At 40.8% G+C, this 27,208-nt stretch overlaps 1 protein-coding gene across 6 annotated transcripts in view; it reads left to right on the top strand.

Moving 5' to 3' along the window:
* OPTN (optineurin) overlaps window positions 1–27,208 on the top strand; it is a 51,455-nt gene extending 24,247 nt beyond the window's left edge. For 3 of the 6 annotated variants that reach the window (XM_047754590.1, XM_047754591.1, XM_047754592.1), the window contains 8 exons: window positions 5,627–5,729; window positions 7,449–7,564; window positions 9,195–9,344; window positions 9,713–9,806; window positions 11,458–11,616; window positions 18,196–18,326; window positions 20,181–20,263; window positions 27,024–27,208. In XM_047754590.1, coding sequence (XP_047610546.1) covers window positions 5,627–5,729; window positions 7,449–7,564; window positions 9,195–9,344; window positions 9,713–9,806; window positions 11,458–11,616; window positions 18,196–18,326; window positions 20,181–20,263; window positions 27,024–27,151 — 964 coding nt within the window. In that variant the 3' untranslated portion in view covers window positions 27,152–27,208. Of the gene's footprint in view, window positions 1–5,626; window positions 5,730–7,448; window positions 7,565–9,194; window positions 9,345–9,712; window positions 9,807–11,457; window positions 11,617–18,195; window positions 18,327–20,180; window positions 20,264–22,256; window positions 22,671–27,023 lie in introns of those variants that run through there. The other 3 variants (XM_047754593.1, XM_047754595.1, XM_047754594.1) reach the window with 3 other exon arrangements.

The following is a 27,208-nucleotide window of genomic DNA, read 5'->3' as shown; positions in this document are numbered from 1 at the left end:
TGTTTGGGCTATTCTGGGTCCCTTGTTTGTCTATATAATTCTCAGGATAAGGTTGTTAATTTTGGAGAAGAAGCCAGATGGGATATTTTTATGGGGGATCGATTTGGGGAGCATTTCCATCTTTACAATATTAAGTCTTCTGATCCATGAACATGGGTGTCTTTCCATTTACTTAAGTCATCTTTCATTTCTTTCAATGATGTGCTGAAATTTTCAGCATACAAGTCTTGCACTTTTTTCCCCCCAAAGTCATTCCTCTGTATTCTGGTCTTTTTGGCGCTATAATACATGAACTTGTTTTCTTAATTTCATTTTTTTTTTCCTCTCTCTCTGTCTCTTTTTTCCCCTTTTGGTTGCATCCACAGCTTACAGAAGTTCCTGGGCCAGGGATCAAACCTGAGCCGCAGCTGCAACTTAAGCCACAACTGCAGCAATGCTGGATCCTTAACCCACTGTGCTGGGCTGAGGATTGAACACATGCTGCCACAGAGATGACACCAGATCCTTAACCTGCTGTCCCACAGCAGGAACTCCTTTATTTCATTTCTGCATTATTCTTTGCTAGTGCAGAGAAGTACAGCTGATTTTGTATATTGATCTTACAGCTTGCAGCCTTGCTGTATTACTGCCAATAATCTTTTTTAGTGGCTTCCTTAGGATTTTCTTTTTTTTTTCCTTTTTCTTTTTTGTCTTTTTAGGGCCACACCCATGGCATATGGAGGTTCCCAGGCTAGAGGTCTTATTCGAGTTGTTGCTGCTGGCCTATGCCAGAGCCACAGCAATGCCAGATCCGAGCCGCGTCTGCGACCTACACCACAGCTCACGGCAACACCGGATCCTTAACCCGCTGAGTGAGGCCAGGGATTGAACCCACATCCTCATAGATACTAGTTGGGTTTCTTACCGCTGAGTCATGAAGGGAACTCCTAGTACCATGTGTTCTAATGGAGTAAGGTCTTTGTCCTGCCCCAAAACACAGTAATAATGCACAGAAAAATAAATAAAAGCATTATTTTTACACCTTAATTATTACAGCCAATTTTTAAGGAGAAAATGTTATGTTTTGAAAAAGACCTTTTATAGTCATGAGTAATGAGCATGTTTCTGTTCCATTGACACATTTACCCTCCTGAGTTCTGTACACCATTCTAAGAAGTCGAGTTTAGCCAGTAAGTCATCCTTTCTTAGACAACATGAGTAGCTTTAATAATAAAAGTGTAAACTTAGGAATTTGCTGATTATATACATCTTGATCTTTCATACGATCTAGTATATTATTCCTGCTTTCAAAATAATGATAGCTCTCTGTCTGGAGGTAGCTTTTCAGATTGCAGCTGGGAAGTCACGCCTGCCTTTGAGATGGGTGTTTCCCTCTCTCACCTTGAGGGCCCTGTGGAGGGTCCCTTTCTTAGTAGCATGAAATTTCTACCTTGTGAGCCAGCCTTCTGAAATATTTAACACCTGGCAAGTCAGTGAGCCAGTGGAAAGACTAATTTGCTCTCTGTGGATATCAGGACAACCTCCTGGCTAAGGTAGACTGAAACCAGGAAATAAATTCACCTGAACAACCTGGCTTGATTGCCTATGTAGGCTACGAGGAAAACACACTCCCAAGACCTAGGGTGTCTTTCTGAAATACATAAGTGTTCATCTTCAGCCATTTTCATTAGTCATGAGAAATAGGGGTAATAGTCTGAAATTTACTCTTAAAACCTTTAGGTCATTTGTGGGGAGAGGGAACAGTAGACTTGTCTTTTCACCATTTGTCAGGATTCATATTTAATTTGCGTCTTCTGAACAAACTTAAACTGATAGCCAGGAAGGAGAGGGAAATTGTGTAGGGAGTGTGACCCAGGATGACTGAGAGGAAAGTTAGCCCACCATGGAAATTTGCCCTAAGAAACTAAGTTGCAGTTCAAATGTATGTCAGAAGCTCGTGTCACATGTGAGTGGTGCAATAGGGCTTATCCTCAACCCTGCACCAGTTAGCTCTTAACCCATTTATTTGCTTAGCTAGAAACTATGCCTGTGTACCAAATAGGTTAGGCAATTTGCAACAGGTACAGATGCTGTTTTATTTTTTTTATTATCACTAAGTTCTTTTTTATTTTATTTATTTTTATTTATTATTGCTATTTTTTTTCTTTTTAAGTCCAAACCTGTGGCACATGGAAGTTCCCAGGCTAGGGGTCAAATCGGAGCTGCAGCTGGAGGCCTACACACCAGCCACAGCAACACCAGATCCAAGTCACATCTGCAATCTATACCACAGCTCTTGGCAACACCAGATCCTTAACCCACTGAGTGAGGCCAGGGATCAAACCCGAATCCTCATGGATACTAGTTGGGTTCCTTACCGATGAGCCATGGCAGGACCTCCCCACCTTTCCTTCTTTATACAGCTTTTTTTTTCCTTACTTCTATGCATGATTACCTTTTAGAAATTGGCTTAGTTTCCCCACCCTCCTCCCCAGTGAAGACATTTCTCAGTTATATCCAAACATAGTAGTAGTCTAGTAGTTTGAAGACTTTTCTCCTGGAGTCAGCCTGGTTGCTGTCTAGGTCCTCCTGTATGTATTACTGTCATCTTGGGATCTCCCCTTAGCATCATCCTGTGGAATTCCTTCAGCTCTTCTCTGCTGGATCACCTGTTTCCTGGATCCAGTGCCTTTCTTACTTTCTAAATATCTTTAAATGTCTCTTTAAATGTAACCTTCTAAGAAAGAATATATGGGGGGAATATTTTCTGGGATGTGTATATCTGAAAATCTCTCTTGCTGCCTTAATACTTAATGGATAGTTTGCTAGCTATAAGATTCTCTATTGGATATAATTTTCCCTCCAGATCTTGAAAGCATTCTTAATCTTTGGAATAAAACTTTTTGTTTTTCCTCTCCCCCAAAGTTTGTTTTGTCCCAAGATTTCTTTTTCTTTTTCTGTTTTTTTAATAGGGTTGCATCCATAGCATATAGAGGTTCCCAGGCTTGGGGTCGAATTGGAGCTACAGCTGCCAGCCTACCACAGTCACAGCAATATGGGATCTGAGCCAAGTCTGGGACCTACACCACAGCTCATGGCAGCACCAGATCCTTTAACCCACTGAGCGAGGCCAGGGATTGAACCCACATCCTCATGGATACTGGTTGGGTTTGTTACTGCTGAGCCACAATGTGAACTCCTGTCCCAAGATTTCTTAAATTTCACATGTGCTTTGGTATTAGCTTGTTTTCATCCCGTTTGTTTAGGACACTCTTGGCCTCTTTTATTCTGAAAACTCATGTTCTTCAGTTCTTGAAAATGATCTTGAATTAATTTAAAGATAACTCTTATCCTCAGTTTTCTATGCTCTCATTCTAGCACTACTGTTATTTTGAATTGGACCTCCTGGACCAGTCCTCTAATTATCTTAACTTGTTTTCCATTCTTCTCTCTCTCACTTCCCTCTTTTTCTCTCCAACCTCCCCGCTTTCACTCTTGCACTCTTCTGCTTCCTGACACATTTAATCAACTTCATCGTCTTTTTTGGGGGGGTGGGGAGGTGCCATTCGAAAATGTTTGATTCAGAGTTCCTGTTGTGGCACAGCGGAAACGAATCCGACTAGGAACCATGAGGTTGTGGGTTTGATCCCTGGCCTCGTTTAGAGGGTTAAGGATCCAAAAAGACAAAAGAGAGAAAAAAAGTTTGATTCCATTTTATTATGGTGGTAAAATGTTTCCTTCCATCTCTAAGGATATTAATGATAGTTTTTTGTTTGTTTGTTTGTCTTTTTGCCTTTTCTAGGGCCACACCCGTGGCACATGGAGGTTCCCAGGCTAGGGGTCTAATTGGAGCTGTAGCTGCCAAGCCTACGCCAGAGCCACAGCAATTTGGCATCTGAACCGCGTCTGCAACCTACACTGCAGCTCACAGCAATGCCAGATCCTTAACCCACTGAGCAAGGCCAGGGATCGAACCCGCAACCTCATGTTTCCTAGTCGGATTCGTTAACCACTGAGCCAGGACGGGAACTCCTAATGATAGTTTTTTTGAAATTTTTTTGCCTTGGCATATTCTAATTTCAGTAAGTTTTTTTTTTTTTTTCTGATTTACTTTTATCTGTTTCATTTTAGGGTTTTCCTGAAATGTCTGGTAATCTTGTCTATTTGATCATATTTAAAAGTGGGGGGTTAGGAGTTCTCGCTGTGGTGCAGTGGATTATAGATCTGGTGTTGTCTCTGCAGTGGCTTAGATCACTGCTGAAGCACAGGTTTGATCCCTGGTCCAGCTCAGTGGGTTAAGGATCTGGCATCGTTGCAGCTGTGGCTCAGATTCTCTCCCTGTCCTGGGAACTTCCATAGGCCAAGGGAGCGGCCAAAAAACAAAAACAAAAACAAAAGCAACAGTTGAGGGTTAGAGCCTGATAGAAGTGCCATGTGCATGTGTAGGCGATCTGGCCAGAAGGATTCCTTGGGAAAGCCCTATTCCAGAAACTTTAAATCTTTCATTATCCTGATCAAATTCTCCAGAGGATACTCTTTCAGTCTCCTGTCTGAAGGATACTTTTCTAGTTGCCAGCATTCTTGAGACGAATAGGAGGGTCTCAGTATTCTGTGTGTAAGTTCCCTTCTTTTTAGTAGGAAACCTAACCCCTGAACTCTGATTAATGTCTCTGTCCAGACACCCTTTATGATCTTGTAGTCCTTCCTAAATAGGTCCCAACTCTGTCCCCAAAGGTACCTCTTGTCATTTATTCCTGAGCCTTTGAGGTCCCACACTGTGAACTGGGTTTGAACTTGGCTCTCCCTGATGTTGGGTCTGATCTAGGCTTCTTGGGCTGCCAAGTCGGTTCCCACTTACACCTATACTTCCCAAATGTTCTTCCTATTATTTCCTCCCCCGTTCTCTTTGTTCTTGCAGGTATATGGCTTTTTAAAGTCATTTTAGTGGCATTTGGGGTGAGAGAAAAATTACATGCATATAATTAATCTACCATATTTCTCTCTCTCTCTTTTTTTTTTTTTTTTGGCTCTGCCTGTGGCATGTGGAAGTCCCTGGGCCAGGGTCGAACTTGTACTACAGCAATAGCAATGCTGGATCCTTAACCACTAGGCCATAGGGATCTCCTGATCTACCATCTTTAAACCAGGCTTCTTTTTATTTAATTTGTATTAGGATGGCTTTCATATGATTATGATTCATTGTAAGAATGCTGCTATCTTTGTTTGTTTTCACAAACTCATAAAATTAGGAAAAGACTTGGTCTTTAGACCCATTTGTCTGTTGAATCCTTAAAAAGGGACACCCGCTCTCATGTAGCACACACGCATGCACATGTGTACACACATAAAACACCAATTTAAACACTATTTCTCTGCATCATAGTGACATGAAAAGAGGCAGTGTTTTTTGGTGTTCAAGATAAATTATACCTATCTTCTACCTCTGCGTGCAGTCATACCTTAAGTCAGTTCTAGCCAGTTTCAGGTTGAAAGTGAAACCAGAACTAATACAGTAACTGTGAAGAGCTTTTGAAAACGTTGATCCTTTATCCAGATATTGAACAATGTCCTTTTTACTGCTTCCACAGTTGTTATTCTTCTGGACGCCAAAGAGAGAGTAACTTTTCTATATTCTATAATTTTTCAGAATTTTAGATTTTGAAAAGAAAGCCAAGGATCATTCTGAGACTGAGACCCAGACAGAAGAGCACAAAGAACAAGAGAAAGAAGAGGAGAAAAGCCCAGAAACTGTGGGTACTAAGAGTCTCAGACTGTTATCACACCTGCATTGGACAGGAGAGTAGTCTGGTGCTGAAGCAGTCTTGTGATGTGTTATTGGCTTTAGAAACAGGGAAACAATTTTCACATTGAATATTTTCTACTTCTCTCAGTTTTCCTTGTCCTGATCCAAATTTCACTCATTGTAAATTGTAGTGAGAAGTGTTCCTGGAGTTCCTGTCATGGCTCAGTGGTTAATGAATCCGACTAGGAACCATGAGGTTGCGGCTTCGATCCCTGGCCTTGCTCAGTAGGTTAAGGATCCGGTGTTGCCCTGAGCTGTACTGTAGGTTGTAGACGCGGCTCAGATCCCACATTGCTGTGGCTCTGGCGTAGGCCGGTGGCTACAGCTCCGATTAGACCCCTAGCCTGGGAACCTCCATGTGCCGTGGATGCAGCCCTAAAAAGACAAAAAAAAAAAAAAAAGAAGTGTTCCTGTCCTAGTGATTGATTCTAGGAAATCATGCCTCGATCTCTTCTTGATGGATCTCCACTCCAGAATTCCTAAGTGAACACTAATTGAGAAAGGAATTTTGTCCAATTTGTAATGGACAATTTGTAATGAGATCATTTTTGAGGATATGACCCAGAAACTTAAGGTAGAATTGAAAGATCTTAGTTCTATCCCACCACTGGTTTGAATAAAATAGTTTGAATGAGGAGTTCCCGTCATGGTGCAATGGTTAATGAATCCAACTAGGAACCATGAGGTTGCAGGTTCCATCCCTGGCCTTGCTCAGCGGGTTAAGGATCCGGTGTTGCCGTGAGCTGTGGTGTAGGTCGCAGACACGGCTCAGATTCCATGCTGCTGTGGCTCTGGCGTAGGCTGGTGGCTCCAGCTCCGATTAGACCCCTAGCCTGGGACCCTCCATATGCTGCAGGTACAGCCCTAGAAAAAGACAAAAAAAAAATAGTTTCAATGATAAAAGGTTCATGTTTACATACATGTCTGTTCTGTAGCAACTCAGAGACACGCCTTGTAGCCTGCAAATACACCTCCTCAGCTCTGGGAAAGCTGATGAAACCAGAAAGTTGTAAGACCCACAGAAACCCATGAGAAAGGCATTTATATAAAACACCCCCTTTAGCTAATTTATTCAACAAATATACAGCAGATGCCTACTGTATGCCGTGCTCTGGGCCAAGTCCCCTACTTTCAAGAGAATGGAGAACATTTTAAAAACTGAGATGAAGAGAGCGCCCATTAGTAATAGTACCTTCCTGACTAAAACGAATCAACAACTAATTTTAGAAAAGTACTGAGGCTTCCATGGCACCGTAAAACTTATTGACAAATATTTTAGAGCTGCCAGGAAAAGGGCAGCACAGTGAAAACAGCAGAGTAAACTAGAAACATAGTCAGCCAGGGAATACAGGCCTGAATTGCCCGCTGGGTAAGTTAGGTTGTGCTTGGACGTCACTGTGATCTATGTACCTCTGAACCATGATCAGGATTATTCATTTCAGTTATGATAAAGTCATTATTACAAGTGCATGCAAGTTGATCAGTTATGCGCTATGAGGAAACAGAGTTGTATCCAAAGAGTTTCTTTTCACACAAGATATTGGGGCATTAATTATCAAAAGTGCAATCAATTCCCCATTCAGTCTTAACTGGACACACAGGGGTTCTCACAAAGAGGTTCAGTTAGCCTCTGATGAATGGGTGTTTGCAATTTCTTGCATGACAGGTTGGAAGTGAAGTGGAAATGTTAAACCTTCAGGTGACAACCCTGTTTAAGGAGCTTCAGGAGGCTCACACGAAACTCAGTGAAGCTGAGCTCATGAAGAAGAGACTTCAAGAAAAGTAAGCATAAGAGATGTACAGTTTTTCAAAGTATGTTCACACACAAAAACATAGTTGTGTTACTGTGTTTCTAAGTAAAAGAAAAAGAGACCTAATTAAAATATGAATTCAGAAGACACTAATGTTCAGGTTAATATAGAAACATGAAATTCTTACAGTAATGGGGGGAAATGGGCCCGGGGACTCCAATTCTGCTGTGGAGGGGGGGCATTTGTTAAACATGTATGAGGACCTGTAAAAAGCAGCGAGCCAGACTTCCTGTGACTTGCGTGAGCCAACAGCATTGATGTGAACAAACATAAAACGAAGCTACAAAGAACAAGAAGAACTTGAGTGAGATTTATTTTGGAAAAAAAAAATTGATTTTCAATCAGTTATGAAGGATAATATATAAATTGTGAAAAATTTGCATTTGCTTGTTTCTCTTGACATTAGAAGTTACCCCAAATTTAGGAAAGCTAAGTTGATGTTGTCCTTTGGATCAGCTGGCAGATATTTTTGGTACCACATACAAGTGCATGCTTCTGTGGAGTTACACTGACCAAGGCTTTGTGTTATTATGGCAATCTGGTACAGCACAGCAGCTGATGGCTGAGGACTTTGGGTAAATAGACTTAGGTTGAGATATGGATTTGCCCCTTATTTGTAGCATTGCCTTGGGCAAGTTTTTTAACCTAAGCCTCAGTTCTATCATCTGTAAACTGTGTGTCATAATTCTGATTTTGTAATGTATTCGGTAAGCTAATGTTTAACATGCTTTGCATTAATGACTTACAGATAGCTATCATTGGTTCATATTTGCTCTTATAATGTTGAAATTCTCTCTCTGACCTTTAAGAGGACGTAAAGTACTTCCTTCTCCCCTGCTGAATCTTTGTCAGAGATCGATTGTATTTTTTGTGCTTAACAGAGCCTATAACTTTTTTTGTGTGCGTGTGTGTCTTTTTGCCTTTTCCAGGGCCGCTCCTGTGGCATATGGAGGTTCCCAGGGTAGGGGTCTAATCAGAGCTGTAGCTGCCAGCCTACACCAGAGCCACAGCATCGAGGGATCTGAGCCGCATCTGCGACCTACACCACAGCTCACGGCAACGCCAGATCCTTAACCCACTGAGCAAGGGCAGGGGCCGAACCCGCAACCTCATGGTTCCTAGTCGGATTCGTTAACCACTGCGCCATGACGGGAACTCCAATAGCCTATAACTTTTAAAAATATTAAAGATATACATGGCTCACCATATGAGAAGCACCTCTAGCTGATTACTATTTTGGTCTTTGTCCAAATAACAAAAATATATTTGTATGACTTGTTGAAACAGTTGCTCCAAGTAGGCAGTAGCTTGTGTGATTTTAAGATCTGTACTTGTTTATTTATGTTAGGCATAAACATTCAGAAATACGTAAAATTTTTTTACAAAATCTGTATTTTTTTATATTCAGACATGAAGGTTCAGAAGTACTACTTACTAATTCTAGTAAAGAAGCATGGGGGATAAAATACTTAATTTTGTACTGTTATTTTTTTGAAAATGTAATCCTAAAATTCTTTGTATTTGCTGCATATCTGGGGGTTTGGTTAAAAGCCACTGAGAAATGAAAGAACATTGTTTGTCCTCATGAAACTTTTTCTTAGATGTCAGGCACTTGAAAGGAAAAATTCTGCAACCCCATCAGAGCTGAATGAAAAGCAAGAGCTTCTTTATAATAACAAAAAATTGGAGCTCCAAGTGGAAAGCATGAGATCAGAAATCAAAATGGAGCAAGCCAAAACAGAAGACGAAAAGTGAGTATGCTATGATCAATGGCTACTTGCTAAAAGAAGAAAGACTGGTTCTTTTCTGCAGACTGGAATCAGGATGTGAGAATAAATTTAAATAATTTCTCTTTTATTTATTTGAAGGACTACCAGAAGACCTTCCGAGGAGATAAAACTTAAATTGTATTAAAACAATTATGAGAATTATTTGTAATCTATCTTGATTTTTTAAGGGAAAAAATTGTTTTCTTTGAGAGAAAGAACAGGCTAGGGGGTGGTGGGATGAAAAAGATGGGAGAGAAGATTTTGCTACTTGAGTGTTCAGAAGAAGGGAGGCAAAATTAAGTTTCTATGGTATTTTCCCTGATTGCATTTTACAATTTCTTTTTAAATAGGTCCAAATTAACTACTCTACAGTTGACCCACAACAGGCTTCTTCAAGAATACAATAATGCACTGAAAACAATTGAGGAACTGAAAAGAAGAGAGGTACGTGGAAAACAAAATTACTTTCATAGCTTAGTAGTGAACAGAACTGTTTACCACTTTATGAAAATATATAAAGTAGTCGTGTTAATCCTTACCTAAGTCTGGTTTCAAAGGTTGTTTTTCCACTTATATTTGATTTCTGGTGCCTAAGTGTTTACAACTCCTGATGTTCCATGTAGAGTGTGCTTTGTGTATAAAGACAGTGTTCATGTCTTATGAACAGGGAATAAACTTTTAGCATTCCTAATGGTGGGTGGGTTTGTTGGAGAGCTGAGCGTGGGCTCCTCCAGGCTTAATGTACAGTGAGACTGCCTGGAGCTATCACAGGGCTAGCTTGCCTGCTGTCAGCGAAATTGAGACCCTGGACTTAATGGGCTACAACTTAAAATTAGTCATAATGCCCAACATGGTGTGATAATTTAAACACCATGGATGGATATGTGAGGTGGTAAATGTGTTAATTAAGCCAATGGTGGCATTCCTTCACAGTATAGAATCTACTCATCATGGTGTACGCTTTAAATATTTTACAGTTTTATTTGTCAATTTTACCTTAGTAAAGTTGGAATAAAGACTATGGAAGCTTTGAATTTAGAAGGGGTTTGGGGGTTTATATTCTTAGCAATATACTTTTTGTTTTCATTCATTTTTACTAGAATATTGTTCTTCTCTAGGACTTAGTAAATTCCTATTTTATTTTTTTAAAAATTTGATTAAGTATAGTTGATTTACAATGTCATGCCAATTTCTGCTGTACAGCAAAGTGACCCAGTCATACATATATATATACACATTCTTTGTCTCATATTATCTTCCATCATCTTCTATCACAAGAGATTGGATATAGTTCCCTATGAGTACATTTTTAACTTAAACATTCCACTGACACCATAAAGTAAGAGTAATGTGAGTGGAAGAATAGGAGAGTATCAGCAAGTTGCAACCCCACTGAGATAGGAGTTTGTTATTATCTTCCTTATTTTAGTGGGGTTCTTTCTTCCTTCCTTCCTTCCTTCCTTCCTTCCTTCCTTCCTTCCTCTCTTCCTCTCTTCCTTTCTTCCTTTCTTCCTTTCTTCCTTTCTTTCATGGCTGCACCTACAGCATACGGAAGTTCCCAGGCCAGAGACTGAACTTGCACCTCCCAGCAACTCGAGCTACTGCAGCTGGATTCTTAACCCACCACACCACAGTGGGAACTCCTATTCTCTTTCTTTCTTCTTTTCAAAAAAATTTTTTTTATTTTGCTTTTCAGGGCTGCAGCTGTGGCATATGGACATTCCCAGGCTAGGGGTCAAATTGGAGCTGCAGCTACTGGCCTGTATCATAGCCGCAGAATCACGGGATCCTTAACCCACTCAGTGAGGCCAGGGATCGAACCCGCATCCTCACAGATACTAGTTGGGTTCTTAACCCACTGAGCCACAACAGGAAATCCCCGTTTTTCTTTTTATTAATCATTGTTTTAAATAAGGAAGTTATTATGTGCAAGCTGTAAGTTAAGTGCATGCAAGTGCCTGAATAAGTTATCACTGCTGATTAATAAAACAGTTTAGAGCCAGTCATTAAAAAGAAAAATACACCTTCATCTAATTTTATTCAAATAGGTTGAATTATTTCAAAACTACTTCTAGAATAAGCTTGTCTTTTTCAGTCTGAAAAAGTGGATAAGGTGGTGCTGCAGGAACTGAATGGAAAGCTGGAAATGGCAGAGAAGGCCCTGGCTTCCAAGCAGCTCCAAATGGATGAGATGAAGCAGACCATTGCCAAGCAAGAGAAGGACCTGGAAACCATGGCTGTTCTCAGGGCTCAGGTAAGCTGCGATCCCAAACATGGGCTGAGGGAGGCCAACCCTGATTATATTCTCTAACGGGAAAGTATTTAAAGTATATGTTTTGATTTTATATTATTTTCACCAGTATATATTTTTAAACTTTCTTATGGAAGTATATCACATGTGGAAAGTACCAAATTTTGAAGTGCATTACTCGCTGAATTCATCCATTCTACAGTTGATAGAGAGCTGGATTATTTCCAGTTTGGGGTTTGTGATTAATGTTGCTCTGACATTCTTGTGCACATCTCTTTGCTCACCTGTGCATCCATTTCTGTTGGATACACACCTAGGGGTGGAACTGCTTGTGCCCAGTGTAAGCAGATTACTCAGTTTTTATAGATGATGCCAAAGAGGTTTCCAAAGTGGTTGTACCAGTTTTCACTCCCATCAACAGAGTCCTGTTGTTCTACCTCCTTACCCATACTTGTGCTATCAGTATTTTTACTTTTATTTTTAAGCATTTTAGTGGGTTTATAATGGTGTCTCATTTAATTTGCATTTCCCTGATGACTAATGAGATTGAGTACTTCTTCAGATGTTTACTGGCCCTCTGAGTATCTCCTTTGTGCAGTGCCTGGTCAGTTTTTTTGCCCAGTTTTCTTCTGTTTTGCTGGATCTTTCTTGATTTTATCAGATTTCTTTATATACTCCAGATATAAGCCCTTGCCAGTTAAACATTTTGCAGATCTCTTCGCTCTATGATTTGTCTGTCCACTCTCATAAAAGTGTCTTTTTTTTTTTTAAATGTTATGGCTGCCCCATGGCATATGGATGTTCCTGGACCAGGGATTGAATCCAAGCCAGAGCTGCAGTAACACTGGATCCTCTAACCTACTGTGCCAGGCTGGGGGTGTCGCCTTTGCAGTGACCCAAGTCATCACAGAGGGGTTCTTAACCCATTGCACCACAGTGGGAACTCCATGAAGGTATCTTTTGAAGAACAAAAATTCTCTGTCCTTTTTTTTTTTTCAAGGGCCTCACTTGTGGCATATGGAAGTTCCCAGGCTAGGAGTCAAATCAGAGCTGCAGCTGCTGGCCTACGCCACAGTCACAGCAGCACCAGGTCGGAGCTGCATCTGTGACCTATGCTGCAGCTCATGGCAACACTGGATCCTTAACCCACTGAGCGAAGCCAGGGATCGAACCCACATCCTCATGGATACTAATCGGGTTCGTAACCCACTGAGCCACGACGGGAACTCCCAACATTCCCAATTTTAATGTAGTCCAGTTTATCAGTCTTTTCATTTTTGATTATAGTATTTTTGTGTTCTGTTTTTAAAATTTCACTATGTCAAGACCAGGACCATATTCTTTTATGTTGTCTTCTGAAAGTTTTATTGTTTTATCTTTTACATTAAGATCTGTAAACCACCTGGAATTTGCTTTTCTATATGGAGTGAGGTAAGGGTAAAGATTCATATTTTTTTCTATAAGGATATCCTACTTATTTGGCACCATTTATTTAAAAGGCCATCTTTTCTTAGGGACTCTGCACTGCCCACTTTGTCACATATTGTGCCCACGGGTTTATTTCTGGATTCCATACTGTTCCACTGGGTATTTATATATCCTTGTTCTGGTACCATACTGTCTTATAAAGAATCAAAGGCTTTGATATGGCATAGAGCATGTCTTCCTACCTCACTGAGAGTCTTCAAGAGGACCTTGGGTTTTCCTTTTTCCTTTTCTTATAGATTTCAGAATCAGCTTGATATTTTCCACATAGAAAAAAAAATCCACTGGGGTTTTAATTATAATTATATTAAATACTATATAAATCAATTTGGACATAATTAGTAACTTTACATCATTGACTCTTGCAGTCCATGAACATAACATATCTTCTTTAAATCTTCTCAGTGATATTTTAGTCTTCTTAGTTAAGATCTTATTTACTTGATTATTCCTAGATATTCTCTATTTTTAAGATACTATTATAAACAGAATCTTTTTAAAAACTTCATTTTCTATGGAGGTGGGTGAGATGAACTTGGAGATAGTGGACAATAATGAACAGGACTGGCAATGTGGCATCACCTTCCTTTTTTGGTCTTAATGTTTTAATGGTGTCACCTTTCTTATGGGCAGTTCAGCAGCATGTATTAATATTCTTAAATATATACATGGTCTTTTACCCAAGTCTACCTCAAAAAATTTAGCCCAAGGAAATAATAGTACAAATAGTACAAAGATGGAAGTATAAGATATTAATGAAGACTTTTAGAGTAGAAAAATATGTCTACTAATGGAGAATTACTTGAATAAAATATGGTATTCATATAACCCAGTATTAAAGTCAACATAGCATTAATAATATTAAGCAATTCTGAAACATTATGATATCAATATTTATGCAGACCAGAAGGAAAGATGTTTATTTTAATACATGCTATATTGCTAAATAAAGAAAAATAAAATAGTTTACAAAATTAAAAAAAAACTTCATTTTCTAATGGTTGTTGCTATGTAGAAATACAATTGATTTTTTTTTTTTGGCTTTTTAGGGCCACACCTGTGGCATATGGAGATTTCCAGGGTAGGGGTCTAATCGGAGCTGTAGCTGCTGGCCTGCACCACAGCCACAGCAATGCAGGATTGGAGCTGTGTCTGCGACCTATACCACAGGTCATGGCAACGCTGGATCCTTAACCCACTGAGAGAGGCCAGGAATCGTTGGATACTAGTTGGGTTCCTTAACCACTGAGTCATAACAGGAACTCCTACAATTAATTTTTATATACTGATTTTTTATGGAGTAAACTTCCTCAACTCACATTTTAATTGTAATAATATTTCTGAATATTCTTTTGGACTTGGTATATTAATAATTGTATCATTTGAATAATGACAGTTTTATTTTTTTCCCTTCTAGTTTATTCTACTTTTTAATTTCTTTTTCTTGCCTTATTGCACTGTCTGGGACACCAGTGCAATGCTGTGTAAAAACAGAGAATGCAGGCAGCCTTGACTTGCTCCCAGTCACAAAAGCAGTATTTTCAACATTTCTCTGTAAGTGTATGGTGTTTGCTATAGGATTTTTAGAAGTATCACTTATCAGATTAAGGAGATTCCTTTCTCTTTTTTGCCAAAAAAGTTTATTTTGAGCGAATGTTGAATTTTATTTAGGAAATCTTTTTTCTTCATATAATGATATAATCAGATAATTATGTGCCTTTTTCCTTTAATTTGTTAATGTGATAAGTCACAATTTAAAACATTTTTTTGGCCACACCCATGCATGCAGAAGTTCCCTGGCCAGGGATCAAACCCATGCCATAACTGCAACAAGAGCCACAGCAGTGACAATGCCAGATCCTTAACCCACTGAGCTATAAGGGAACTCCTGAGTTTTAAAATATTAAACAAACTCTGCATTTTTTTTTGGTCTTTTTAGGGCCGCTCTTGCAGCTGTATGGATGTTCCCGGGCTAGGGGTTGAATTAGAGCTATAACTGCCGGCCTCTGCCACAGCTGCAGCAACGTGGGATCTGAGCCGCATCTGTGATCTACACCACAGCTCATGGCAATGCCAGATCCTTAATCCACTGAGCAAGGCCAGGGGTTGAACCCCCGGCCTCCTGGCTACTAGTTGGGTTCATTAGCCCCTGAGTCACGATGAGAACTCAAACTCCGCATTTCTTGAATTTTCCTCTGTGTTTATTCTTGGATTTTGATTTGTTCATATTTTGTTTAGGATTTTTGTATCTATATTCTTGAGTAAGTTTGGCCTAGAATTTTCCTTCTATTCATGTCCTTGCTGGGTTTGATATCAGGGTTTTACTTGTCTCAGAAAAATAAGTTTGGGCACATTTCTTCTTTTACTGTTCTCTGGAAGAATTTATGTACAGTTGGCTGGTTGTGACCATTTTCGCCCACTCTTCCTACTGGTTGGTGAGGTCCTTAGAGGAGAATTTATTAGTGAGAGTACATACTGCCTGAGATGTAAAGTTACCAAAATTGAAGGAAAACCTTTTTTGTTTGCTTTTGTTTTGTTTGCTTGCCTAATTAAAAATGGGATGTTACACCCTCTGTACTACTTTTTCACTCGTGATATATATTGGACATCTCTCCATGTTATTACTCACAGCTATATGTACTTTTTTACTTTTACTAAAAAAATTTTTAAAAATTTTTTTGACAGGCAGGAAATAGATTTATTAAGATAGGATGCTTGGAGTTCCATCATGGCTCAGTGGTTAATGAACCCAACTACTATCCATGAGGACGTAGGTTCAATCCCTGGCCTTGCTCAGTGGATGAAGGGTCTAGCGTTGCCGTGAGCTGTAATGTAGGTTGCAGATGCAGCTTGGATCTGGCATTGCTGTGGCTGTGGCATAGGCCAGAGCTATAGCTCCGATTTTACCCCTAGCCTGGGAACGTCCATATGCTCTGGGTGTGGCCCTAAAAAGACAAAAAAAAAAAAAAAAGATAGGACGCTTGTGAGAGATGCAAGTGGGCAGGCAAGAAGCTCTGTTGTACTTTTTTTTAAAACAGCTCTATGGTGTTCCAAAGTCTGCATTACCATGATAGATTAAACCAGTCCTCTATTAATGGACATGTAGTTGTACCAATATATATACATATTTTTTTTGGGTCTTTTTGCCATTTTCTTGGGATGCTCCTTCGGGATATGGAGTTTCCCAGGCTAGGGGTTAAATCGGATCTGTAGCCACCGGCCTACGCCAGAGCCACAGCAACGAGGGATCCGAGCCATGTCTGCAACCTACACCACAGCTCATGGCAATGCCGGATCCTTAACCCACTAAGCAAGGGCAGGGATCGAACCCGCAACCTCATGGTTCCTAGTCGGATTCGTTAACCACTGCGCCACGACAGGAACTCCTGAACATTCTTGTATGTATGTCTTTGTGCACTTGTGGACTCTCTAGTAAGATACAGAAATGGAATGGTTGGGTCATTGGTATGCCTGTTTTTAAGCTAAATAACTATTAACCAAGTTGTCTTCCAAAAATGCATAATCAAATTTCTCTCACTAAAAGTATAGGAGTTCCTGTCATGGCTCAATGGAAATGAATCTGGCTAGTGACCATGAGGAGGCAGGTTCGATCCTTGGCTTCACTAGTGTAGTGGGTTAAGGATCTGGCATTGCAGGATGAGCTGTAGTGTAGGTCAGAGGCGTGGCTTGGATCCCCCATTGCTGTGGCTGTGGCATAGGCCAGCAGCTACAGCTCCAATTGGACCCCTAACCTCAGAACTTTCACGTGCTGTGGGTGCAGCCCTAAAAAGACAAAAAAAAAAAAAAAAAAGGACTGTAAGATCTGTAGCCAAGATGACTCACTCACATGCTACGAGTGGGGGCCTCAGTTCCTGACCATGTGCGCCTCTCCATAGGGCTGCTTGAATACCCCCATGACACAGCAGCTAGCTTCCCCCAGATCAAGTGATCCAGGAGAGAACAAGGCAGAAGCCAGTTTCATTTATGACCTAGTTTCAGAAGCCACACACCATTAGTTCTGTAATATCCTAGTAGTTGCATAGGTTGGCCCATTCATTGTGGGTATGATTACCAAGAGGTAAGGATCCCAGGGGCCGTCTTGGAGGCTGGCTACTACTGTGGGAAGTAGCATGGTATGTGGCAGGGTTTGTGGTTTATAGGCTTCACTCTGGATTCAGATGCTGGTTTGAGCACTTAACTAATTTCCCCAAGGTTAACAGCTATTAAACGTATAAATGTAAAATGAGCATCACTGTTCTGCTTTCTCAGGATTTTTGATAAGGAGAAATAAAATGGTCAGTAAGGGCACTCAACATAGGACCCCAAACATGTTTGGAATTCAAGAAATAGCATCTACTTATTTTATTTGTTGTTATTTTAAATTTAGCTTAAAGCCACCCTTCATAAATATACCTGACGGGGCAAATAAATTATTTACTATATTAAGCTAATGCTGAATAATTATTTTTATTTATTTATTTATTTATTTATTTATTTATTTATTTATTTATTGTCTTTTGTCTTTGTTGTTGTTGTTGTTGCTATTTCTTGGGCCGCTCCCGCGGCATATGGAGGTTCCCAGGCCAGGGGTCGAATCGGAGCTGTAGCCACCGGCCTACGCCAGAGCCACAGCAACGTGGGATCTGAGCCGCGTCTGCGACCTACACCACAGCTCATGGCAACGCCGGATCCTTAACCCACTGAGCAAGGGCAGGGACCGAACCCGCAACCTCATGGTTCCTAGTCGGATTTGTTAACCACTGCGCCACGACGGGAACTCCTGAATAATTATTTTTTAAAAGGAGACCAGAGAGTTTTATTGAATTAACGGTACATAGAGTATTTAAACCACCTATGTCAGTGTAGTTGCTAGGCTCTGATTGTTTAAAGCACACACACAAATGTAACTTGTGTCTTTTGTTTGAAGGAAGGTGGAAAGTCATGGTCATTATACTGGTTTCTAGCAGGAACACTTACCTGTTGTCTGCAAGACATATCACAGGATATAGCAGTACCTCTTCACCTTGTCAACAGCTGAACGGTAGAGAATCCACATTCGTCTAGGTAGTAACTTCTGTCTCCTCTTCCCTCTAACAGATGGAGGTATACTGTTCCGACTTTCATGCTGAAAGAGCAGCAAGAGAGAAGATTCATGAAGAAAAGGAGCAACTGGCATTGCAGCTGGCAGTTTTGCTGAAAGACGACAATGCTTTTGAAGACGGAGCCAGGTACGATGAGGGGAAGACTAAGAACACATATTACCCCGGCTGTGGGAGAGGCGGCCCTCAGCATTTCCTGATTTGAATTTTAAGAATGGCTCTGAGCACGTTTTGCCTGACAATGCCAAATGCGCTCATTCCTAATGCTTAGTTTGCTCTACAAGGCTTGACAGTATCTTGTGGGAACCGATTTGAAATCCTTGCTTTTAGGTAAATTGCAAAAACATGACATTATGTGTTCTGAAGCCATATCCCACCATTATCATGGACGAAATATTCATAACACTTTAAATAATTTGTCTTAATAACTGTGGGGTTTTTTTGTTTTTTGTTTGTTTGTTTGTTTTTTAAGGCCATACTCACAGCATATGGAAGTTCCCAGGCTAGGGGTCGAATTGGCGCTGTAGCCACAGCAATGCTAGATCTGTGACCTACACCACAGCTCATGGCAATGTCAGATCCTTAACCCACTGAGCGAGGCCAGGGAGCAAACCTGCATCCTCATGGATGTTAGGTTCATTTCCACTGAGCCACGATGGGAACTCCAAAAAAAAACTATTAAAATTACTTCTTCTCTTAAAAACTTTCATTTTGAGAAAAATGTGAAATACAGAGGAATAGAAATAGAAAAATATAGAGAATACAATAACACATACCAATATGTACCCATCTAGAATGGACAGTTACCAATGTTTATTTGTTATATATATTTATTTTATTTTATTTTATTTTTGCCATGCTTGAGGCATATGGAAGTTCCTGGGCCAGGGACTGAACCGATGACAATGCCAAATTCTTAACCTCTAGGCCAGCAGTGGACTCCACTTTTTGGGGCTGCACCCATGGCATATGGAGGTTCCCAGGCTAAGGGCTGAAATGGAGCTGTAGCCACCAGCCTACACCAGAACCACAGCAACGCAGGATCCGAGCCGAGTCTGTGACCCACACCACAGCTCACGGCAATGCCGGATCCTCAACCCACTGAGCAAGGCCAGGGATTGCACCCACAACCTCATGGTTCCTAGTCAGATTTGTTAACCACTGGAACTCTGGCAATGCTAATTTCTTAAAGCAATGTGTGTAGGTTACAAAATAGTCACAACAGGTGTTATTTTGCAACTTGCTTTACACAACTGATATTGAGCTCTGAGTGTATATCAATACACATTTAATTAATTTTCTTTACTCTATGTCTTGTTTTAGAAGCATGTGACTTTTTTCTTATCTCTTCTATCAATTGACTATTTCCTGATTTTTAAAAATCTTAATTATTTACTTTTACTACATTGTGTCCTAGTGCCAGTAATATTTAAAACTCAAATTACTCTTTTTTTCAGTGGGCCATGGCATGTGGAAACTCCTGGGCCAGGCATCGAACCAGCACCACAGCAGTGACATAAGCCCCTGCAGTGAAAATGCTGGATCCTTAACCCACTGTGCCATTAGAGAACTCCATCCTCAAGTTACTCTTTTTTTTTTTTTTTTTTGGCTTTTTAGGGCTGCACCCATGGCACATGGAGGTTCCCAGGCTAGGGGTCAAATCAGAGCTATAGCTGTTGGTCTCTGCCACAGCCACAGCAACACAGGATCCAAGCCTCGTCTGCTACCAACACCACAGCTCATAGCAACGCCGGATCCTTAACCCACTGAGTGAGGTCAGGGATCGACCTGCATCCTCATGGATGCTAGTCAGTTTTGTTAACCACTGAGCCATGACAGGAACTCCTCAAATTACTCTTAAGTTCTGGTTTTTATGAACCTTGGATTTGTAGTTTAGCTTTCTTCCCCTCAAACTTCTTTTGAATGTCTGCTTAATTGTATCATATTTCATAGTTTCACTTACAGTGTTTTTCATAATCCCAGCAGGCAATCCTTGATGGAAATGCAGAGCCGTCATGGGGCAAGAGCAAGTGATGCTGACCAGCAGGCTTTTCTTGTTCAAAGAGGTGAGTCACCTGTGATTCTAGGTTGTCAGGGTTCCAGGGATTAGCTATCCTGTGAAGAAGATGCTTGAAGTAAATTCCACTACATTCTACATGACAGATTTCAAATCAAGCTACCAAAAATATAGCACCTATCAGTCTTCTTCCCACTGTACCCCAAACTCCATCCACTCCCTACTGAATCGAGACCAGACTCTTCCCAAAGGCAATTAAGTCCTGGCATAGCCAAACTTTTGAGCCTTTTTCATTCTCTTCCCCTATAGATATTAGCCAATGGAATCACTGCATTCCTTGAACTTGTCATAAGCTTAAAAGCTACATGTACTTGTTTATGTGGTATCCTTCACGTGGAGGCCCTTCCCTCATTCATCTCTCTCTTACTATAGTCAATTTTAGTGATCCCTTCCCCCGTCTTTAAAACCCATTTCAAATACTTTTCCCACTAATCCAACAGAATATGACCTCTCTCTCCTGAATTTTCAAAGCACTTTATTCCTGTTTCAGTACTTACTGCTATTTTATTATTATTTATGTGTTCTAAATATCCATTTAAGGGGGTTCATGTTGTGGCTCAGTGGAAACAAACCTGACTGGCGTCCATGAAAATGCAGGTTCAATCCCTGGCCTTGCTCAGTGGGTTAAGGATCTGATGTTGCCATGAGCTGTGGTGTAGGTCACAAACACAGCTGGAATCCCATGTTGCTGTGGCTGTGGTGTAGGCCGGCAGCTGTAGCTCCGATTTGACCCCTAGCCTGGGAACCTCCATATACCGCAGGTGCGGCTCTTAAAAAAAAAAAAATGCATTTAAGTACTCTATTAAATAAGCTCATACCCTCACCTGCTACCTGGTGTTATACACATAGTAATGTTACCATTTATTAAGATGCTATGTGCTGCTGCTGTGATCACTTCGTACACATTGTTTCATATGATCCTCACAAAGTCCCATGAGGTACATATTATCATCATCTTCTGGAAGACACAGTTAAATAACCCAGGATCACAAGGCTTGTTAGAGGCAGAACTTGACATGGAACCCAAGGTTATCTGAGTCTTTACCACTACACGATACTACAAGGCATGTAATAGATTATGTACTAGATCCAGATTTTAATTCCCTGAGTGAAACTGATCATGATATTTATGCAGAGTATGGTGCTGTGTTTATTACGTGATTTTAAAACTCTAGTAATAATGTCTTGTCATTTATAGTAAATTATATCACTGGAAAGGCAAGTATTATCCTTGAGTCTAGATATGCCAAAAAACAAAACAAAACAAAACAACCAATTCAAAGGCTCAAAAACTGACATGGCTAGATGAAAAGTTAATAGCACTGCCACTAAAAAGAATCAGGGTTTGGAGTTCCTGTTGTGGCTCAGCATAGTATGAGGTTGCAGGTTGTAGATTCGATCCCTGGCCTTACTCAGTGGGTTAAGGATTGGGCATTGCCATAAGCTATGGTGTAGGTCACAGACGAAGCTCGGATCTGGCATTGCTGTGGCTGTGGCATAGGCCAGGAGCTGTAGCTCTGATTAGACCCTTAGTCTGGGAAGTTCCATGTGCTACAGGTGCGGCCCTAAAAAAAAGCAAAAGAAACAAACAAAAAAAGGATCAGGGTTTATGATGTCATGCAAATTTCACATAAAACTTGTTCTTTAACTTTTTTTAAATATTAGATCAGCCCAAGACCCTTCCACATACCAAATGACTACTGAAATGGAACTACATCTCAGTGTTATCAGTAGCAAGGAAGCAATATTAGCGTGTATAGTTAACTGTTAAATCTTGGGGAAATTCTCTGATTATCCTTCTACCTCCAATTTCCCCCAGTGCCCCTGCCAGAGTTCTTTTACAGGAAAAATTAGGTTAAATAAATATTAGCAGTAGTAATTCTGGTTAAAAATACACATGGCGGGTGGAAGAGCCAGGTCCAAAATGGTGACTTCTAGGGGACCTCATGCCAATGATTACTTCCTGGGCCCTCTGTCTCCAGTGCCTCTGCAGTGAGCCACAGCGAACCCCTGCATCCCCAGGAGACCCTCAAAAACCCACAGGCAGAAAACCAAAAGCTTTTAGATAAGAAAAAACAATTTGAGAAGACTGCTGAAGAGCTAAAACAAGCAGAACAAGAACTAACTGGACTTCTCCAAACCAGAGAGAAAAAAGTACATGGTGTGGAGATAAAATTAGCTGCCATTGCAACAAGTGAACAGTATTATTCAGAACAGATTAAAGAGCTGAAAACTGAGCTTGAAAATGAGAAGCTTAAGAATACTGAACTGCAAGTTGCAAGAGGCTTTCACAGAAGAAAGAACTAGCACAAGAAACAAGTGATATGGCCCTAGAAGTCAAGAAACAGCAAGAAGATATTAATAACAGCAAAAAGCAAGAAGAAAGTACTAGCACAAGAAACAAGTGATAATAATAATAAAACAAAGGAGTTCCCATTGTGGAGCATTGGAAATGAATCCATAAGGTTGTAGGTTTGATCCCTGGCCTCACTAAGTGGGTTAAGGATCCGGTATTGCCATGAGCTGTGGTGTAGGTCACAGACACATCTCGGATCTGGTGTTGCTGTGGCTGTGGTGTAGCCCGGCAGCTGTAGCTCCGATTAGACCCCTAGCCTGGGAACCTTCACGTGCTTCGGGAGCGGCCCTAGAAAAGGCAAAAAGACAAAAACAAACAAACAAAAACTTTAAATCTTAAAAGCAATACCACATGTCTAAAAAAATATATACTATTATATAAATAACTAGTGTTCCAGGAACTGTTGTAGGCTGTTCACCTTACAAATATAAGCCAAGTTGGGGTATTTTGCTTATGTGGTTTATATCTAGAAGTAGTGGCACAATTCTTAAATTTCCTCACATATTGAACATTTATAAATATTGATTTATATTTTAGGCTAAATTAAAGACTCATGCTTTTTTTTTTTTTTTTAATGTCTTTTTGCTATTTCTTTGGGCCACTGCCGAGGCATATGGAGGTTCCCAGGCTAGGGGTTGAATCGGAGCTGTAGCTGCCAGCCTACGCCAGAGCCACAGCAACGTGGGATCCGAGCCGCGTCTGCAACCTACACCACAGCTCACGGCAATGCCGGATCCTTAACCCACTGAGCAAGGGCAGGGACCGAACCCGCAACCTCATGGTTCCTAGTCGGATTCATTCACCACTGCGCCACGACGGGAACTCCAAGACTCATGCTTTAGTAATGTGAAAATATACATGGTTTTCACAGGGCTTATGGAGAAGTAGCTCGGGAACAGACATAAATATTAGCCTCAGGCATTTTTTAGCATCAGCAGGTAAAGCCGTGTTCTCTGAAAGCTGTGTCTACCCACTTGTGTACCACCAGGCATGTTCTCTAACCTGAACTTAACTGTCCTACAAATATCCATATACCTCACATCTAGAAGTGCCTCCAAGTTTATCTTGGTTTAAAAAGGACAGTCTTGGAGTTCCCGTCATGGCGCAGTGGTTAACGAATCCGACTAGGAACCATGAGGTTGCGGGTTCGATCCCTGCCCTTGCTCAGTGGGTTAAGGATCTGGTGTTGCTGTGAGCTGTGGTGTAGGTTGCAGACACGGCTCGGATCCTGCGTTGCTGTGGCTCTGGCGTAGGCTGGCAGCTACAGCTCCAATTGGACCCCTAGCCTGGGAACCTCCATATGCCGAGGGAGCAGCCCAAGAAATGGCAAAAAGACAAAAAATGAAATAAATAAAAATAAAAGGACAGTCTCTTGCACCTGGATTTCCTAGGGGATGATTTTCCTTCCTCATAAGGCAAATATCTATTTACGCTTAAAAAAAAAAAAAAAAAGAACTGGTCAAACACTCTGACTTATATATTTACAATCTATAAATTAACACTGTAAACCAACTATAATGGAAAAAATAAAAATCATTAAGAGAAATAAAATGCCACAAAGAGAAAATGTATTCATAATTATCCTAATAAGCTCTTTTGTCTTATTTTAAAAAAATATTCCGAACAGAGAGACTGTCTTAAGATTTTTTTTGTTTCCCAAGAAAGCTGCCTTAAACAACAGCCCCTCTCAGTGTATTTCATCATGGGTTGTCATCTGCTGTCTGCAGCCATTCAAGTGTGTACAAGTCTGGGGCACTTGGCTGAGCATGAAGGAACAGGGGATGAGGCATGGGCAGATCCCTGAAGGCCTGTCATCTAGCTGGAGAGACAGGACGTGCACATAAAAAGATGCATTCACAATACAAGATAACAAATAATGAAGAGAAATAAGAGATAAGAAGAAAGGATGACCCCTAAGGGCTAGGGACCATTGAGAAAGACCTTGAAAAGATGTGACTTTGCGCTTGAGCTTGAAGCCAGTACAGCATGAGAATAGAGAGTAAAAGAGCTGTGGCAGAAATGAGTGTGATGTGTTAATAATGAAAAATGACTAAGTGCATTTTAGAGTGAAGAGCTAGGAAATAGAATCCATCAGGTGACTGATACGACAACCCAAGTCTGCATCTTGAAACCTAGACCAGGATAAAAAGAAAGGCACAGATGGATGCAATAACGTTTAAAGGGAAGATTTAACAGTCCCTGATAAGTGGCTGGTTGTCATCCAGAACAGGGTTTGGCACACTGCAGCCCAAGGCCAAATGTGGCCTGTCAGTTGTTTGTATAAGTAAAATTTTATTGCAACATAGTCCTGCCCTCTTGTTAACATATTGCCTAAATACTTTCATGCTACAATGACAGAGTTGAATATGGTAAGAGAAACTTATGACCTATAAAGCTGAAAATATTTATAGAAAAAGTTTTCTGACTCCTGATCTAAAATAATGAGACAAGTAGAAAGCTTCCTGATTCAGAAATCATGCCTTGTGATCAGCACTTCTTTTCTTTTTTTTTTGTTTTTTGTTTTTTTAGGGCTACACTCATGGCATATGGAGGTTCCCAGGCTAGGGGTCAAATTGGAGCTGTAGCCGCTGGCCTGTGCCACAGCCACAGCAACACCAGATCCAAGCTGAGTCTTCAGACTATGCCACAGCTCACAGCAACACCGGATCCTTAACTCACTGAGTGAGGCCAGGGTTTGAACCTGCGTCCTCATGGATACTAGCAGACTCGTTTCCGCTGAGCCATGATGGGAACTCCCGTGATCAATATTTCTATTCAAGGGTGCTTCTAACGTTTGCTGGACACAAACTATCTGTAATTGAATATCACGTATTATTGAATATTACATGTTATTTGATTCAAATAATAGTCTCAGAAGCAAAGAACCATGTTAAAAGTTACCTCCACCATCATCTGCAAAAACACCTTAGGGGGCTGAATAAAAGTCTAGAGACCTGAATGGAGATACTAAAATGGTTTGCACTCGTGAAAAAAGATCAGATCAAGGAGATGTTCTGGGAGTTACTGCTGTGGCTCAGAGGTAATGAACCCAGCTAGTATCCATGAGGACCTGGGTTTGATCCCTGGCCCTGCTCAGTGGGTTAAGGACCAGGTGATGTCAAGAGCTGTGGTGTGGGTTGCAGACTCAACTTGGATCCTGTGTTGCTGTGGCTGTAGTGTAGGCTGACAGCTACAGCTCCAATTCAATAGCTAGCCTGGGAATTTCCATATGCCGCAGGTGCAGCCCTAAAAAAGACACACACACACACAAACACACACAAAAAATAATAAATTTTACAAAAGGAGGTGTTCTGGGAGCAGGAAGTCATTTCCAGCATTGAGCACTTGTTGCACACGTGGGACCTGCTGAGTCATGGCTTATTTCAAGCAGTCTTTAATTTAAACTTGAACTTTAGTCCAACTCCAGAGTTGGGGGAAATGAGAGGACTCCTTCAAGTCTTTCTCCTCACTTACTTTGCCTGGATAACTGGTACTTATTTGTAAGACTCCTTTCACCTGGAATTGGTCTCTTCCAGGGGGCTTGTCTACACAGAACAGTCCGAGCCCGGCTCCACTCTCAGCCCTCCCACAAAATCACCTTGAGCCTGCCCTGGCCATGTGCTTCCCTCATGCCCTGCCACTGTCACTTTTCTTGCCTGATGTCTCCACCATGTCTGTATTCTTCTCTCCCACCTTCCAGATGCTCAGATGCATCTGCTGGATGACTGTAATTGTTCTGCTCTTGAGGGTCCCTCTCTGTGCCCTGCTCACTGTCTCCTCCACGGGGTCTCCTTCTCCTTACTTTGCTTCCTCATCTCTCCTCTCTCACATTCTAGCGTTTATTAGAAATGTAATAGAAACAGACTTCCAGACAGGGAACAGACTTAAGGTTGCTGAGGGGGAGGGGAAGGGAGTGGGATGGACTGGGAGTTGGGGGTTGGTAGATGCAAACTATTTAGAATGGATAAGCAACAAGATTGTGCACAGGGAAGTATAGCCAGTCTCTTGTGATAGAACACGATGGAAGATAATGAGAAAAAGAGAGTGTGTGTGTGTGTGTGTTATTTTGCTGTACAGAAGAAATTGACAGAACATTGTAAATCAACTATAATGTAAAAAAACTAAAGTTAAAAAAAAATGTATAGACCTATTCCTAGAACTGAAACTACATATTTTCATGTAGCCAGAATCTGGAATAGAGCCTAACTCCTAATATGATAGGAGAGCAGGTACTACTTTTGGAGATTTTTTTTTTTTCCGTATGTTGAAAAACCTGTATTCATTTCCCAGGAGGTATTGATTACAAAATGTTAAAATTAACCGTCTGTTATGGAAAAACTGCTTACAACATGTAAAAAACAAGCTTAACATTTCATTTAATGCTTATTCCCAGGAGCTGAGGATAGAAACTGGCTGCAACAGCAACAACAGAATATTCCAATTCATTCTTGCCCCAAATGTGGAGAAGTTCTGCCTGACATAGATACACTACTGATTCACGTTACAGACTGCATCATTTAAGTGCTGACGTTTTACTTCCCCCAAACTGTTGGTAAATGTCAGATTTTTTCCCCCCAA

The sequence above is a fragment of the Phacochoerus africanus genome, chromosome 12, assembly GCF_016906955.1.
Source record: "Phacochoerus africanus isolate WHEZ1 chromosome 12, ROS_Pafr_v1, whole genome shotgun sequence".
Taxonomy (NCBI): domain Eukaryota; kingdom Metazoa; phylum Chordata; class Mammalia; order Artiodactyla; family Suidae; genus Phacochoerus; species Phacochoerus africanus.
Note: the sequence above shows the minus strand (reverse complement) of the source record. Positions and strands in the feature narration are given on the sequence as shown.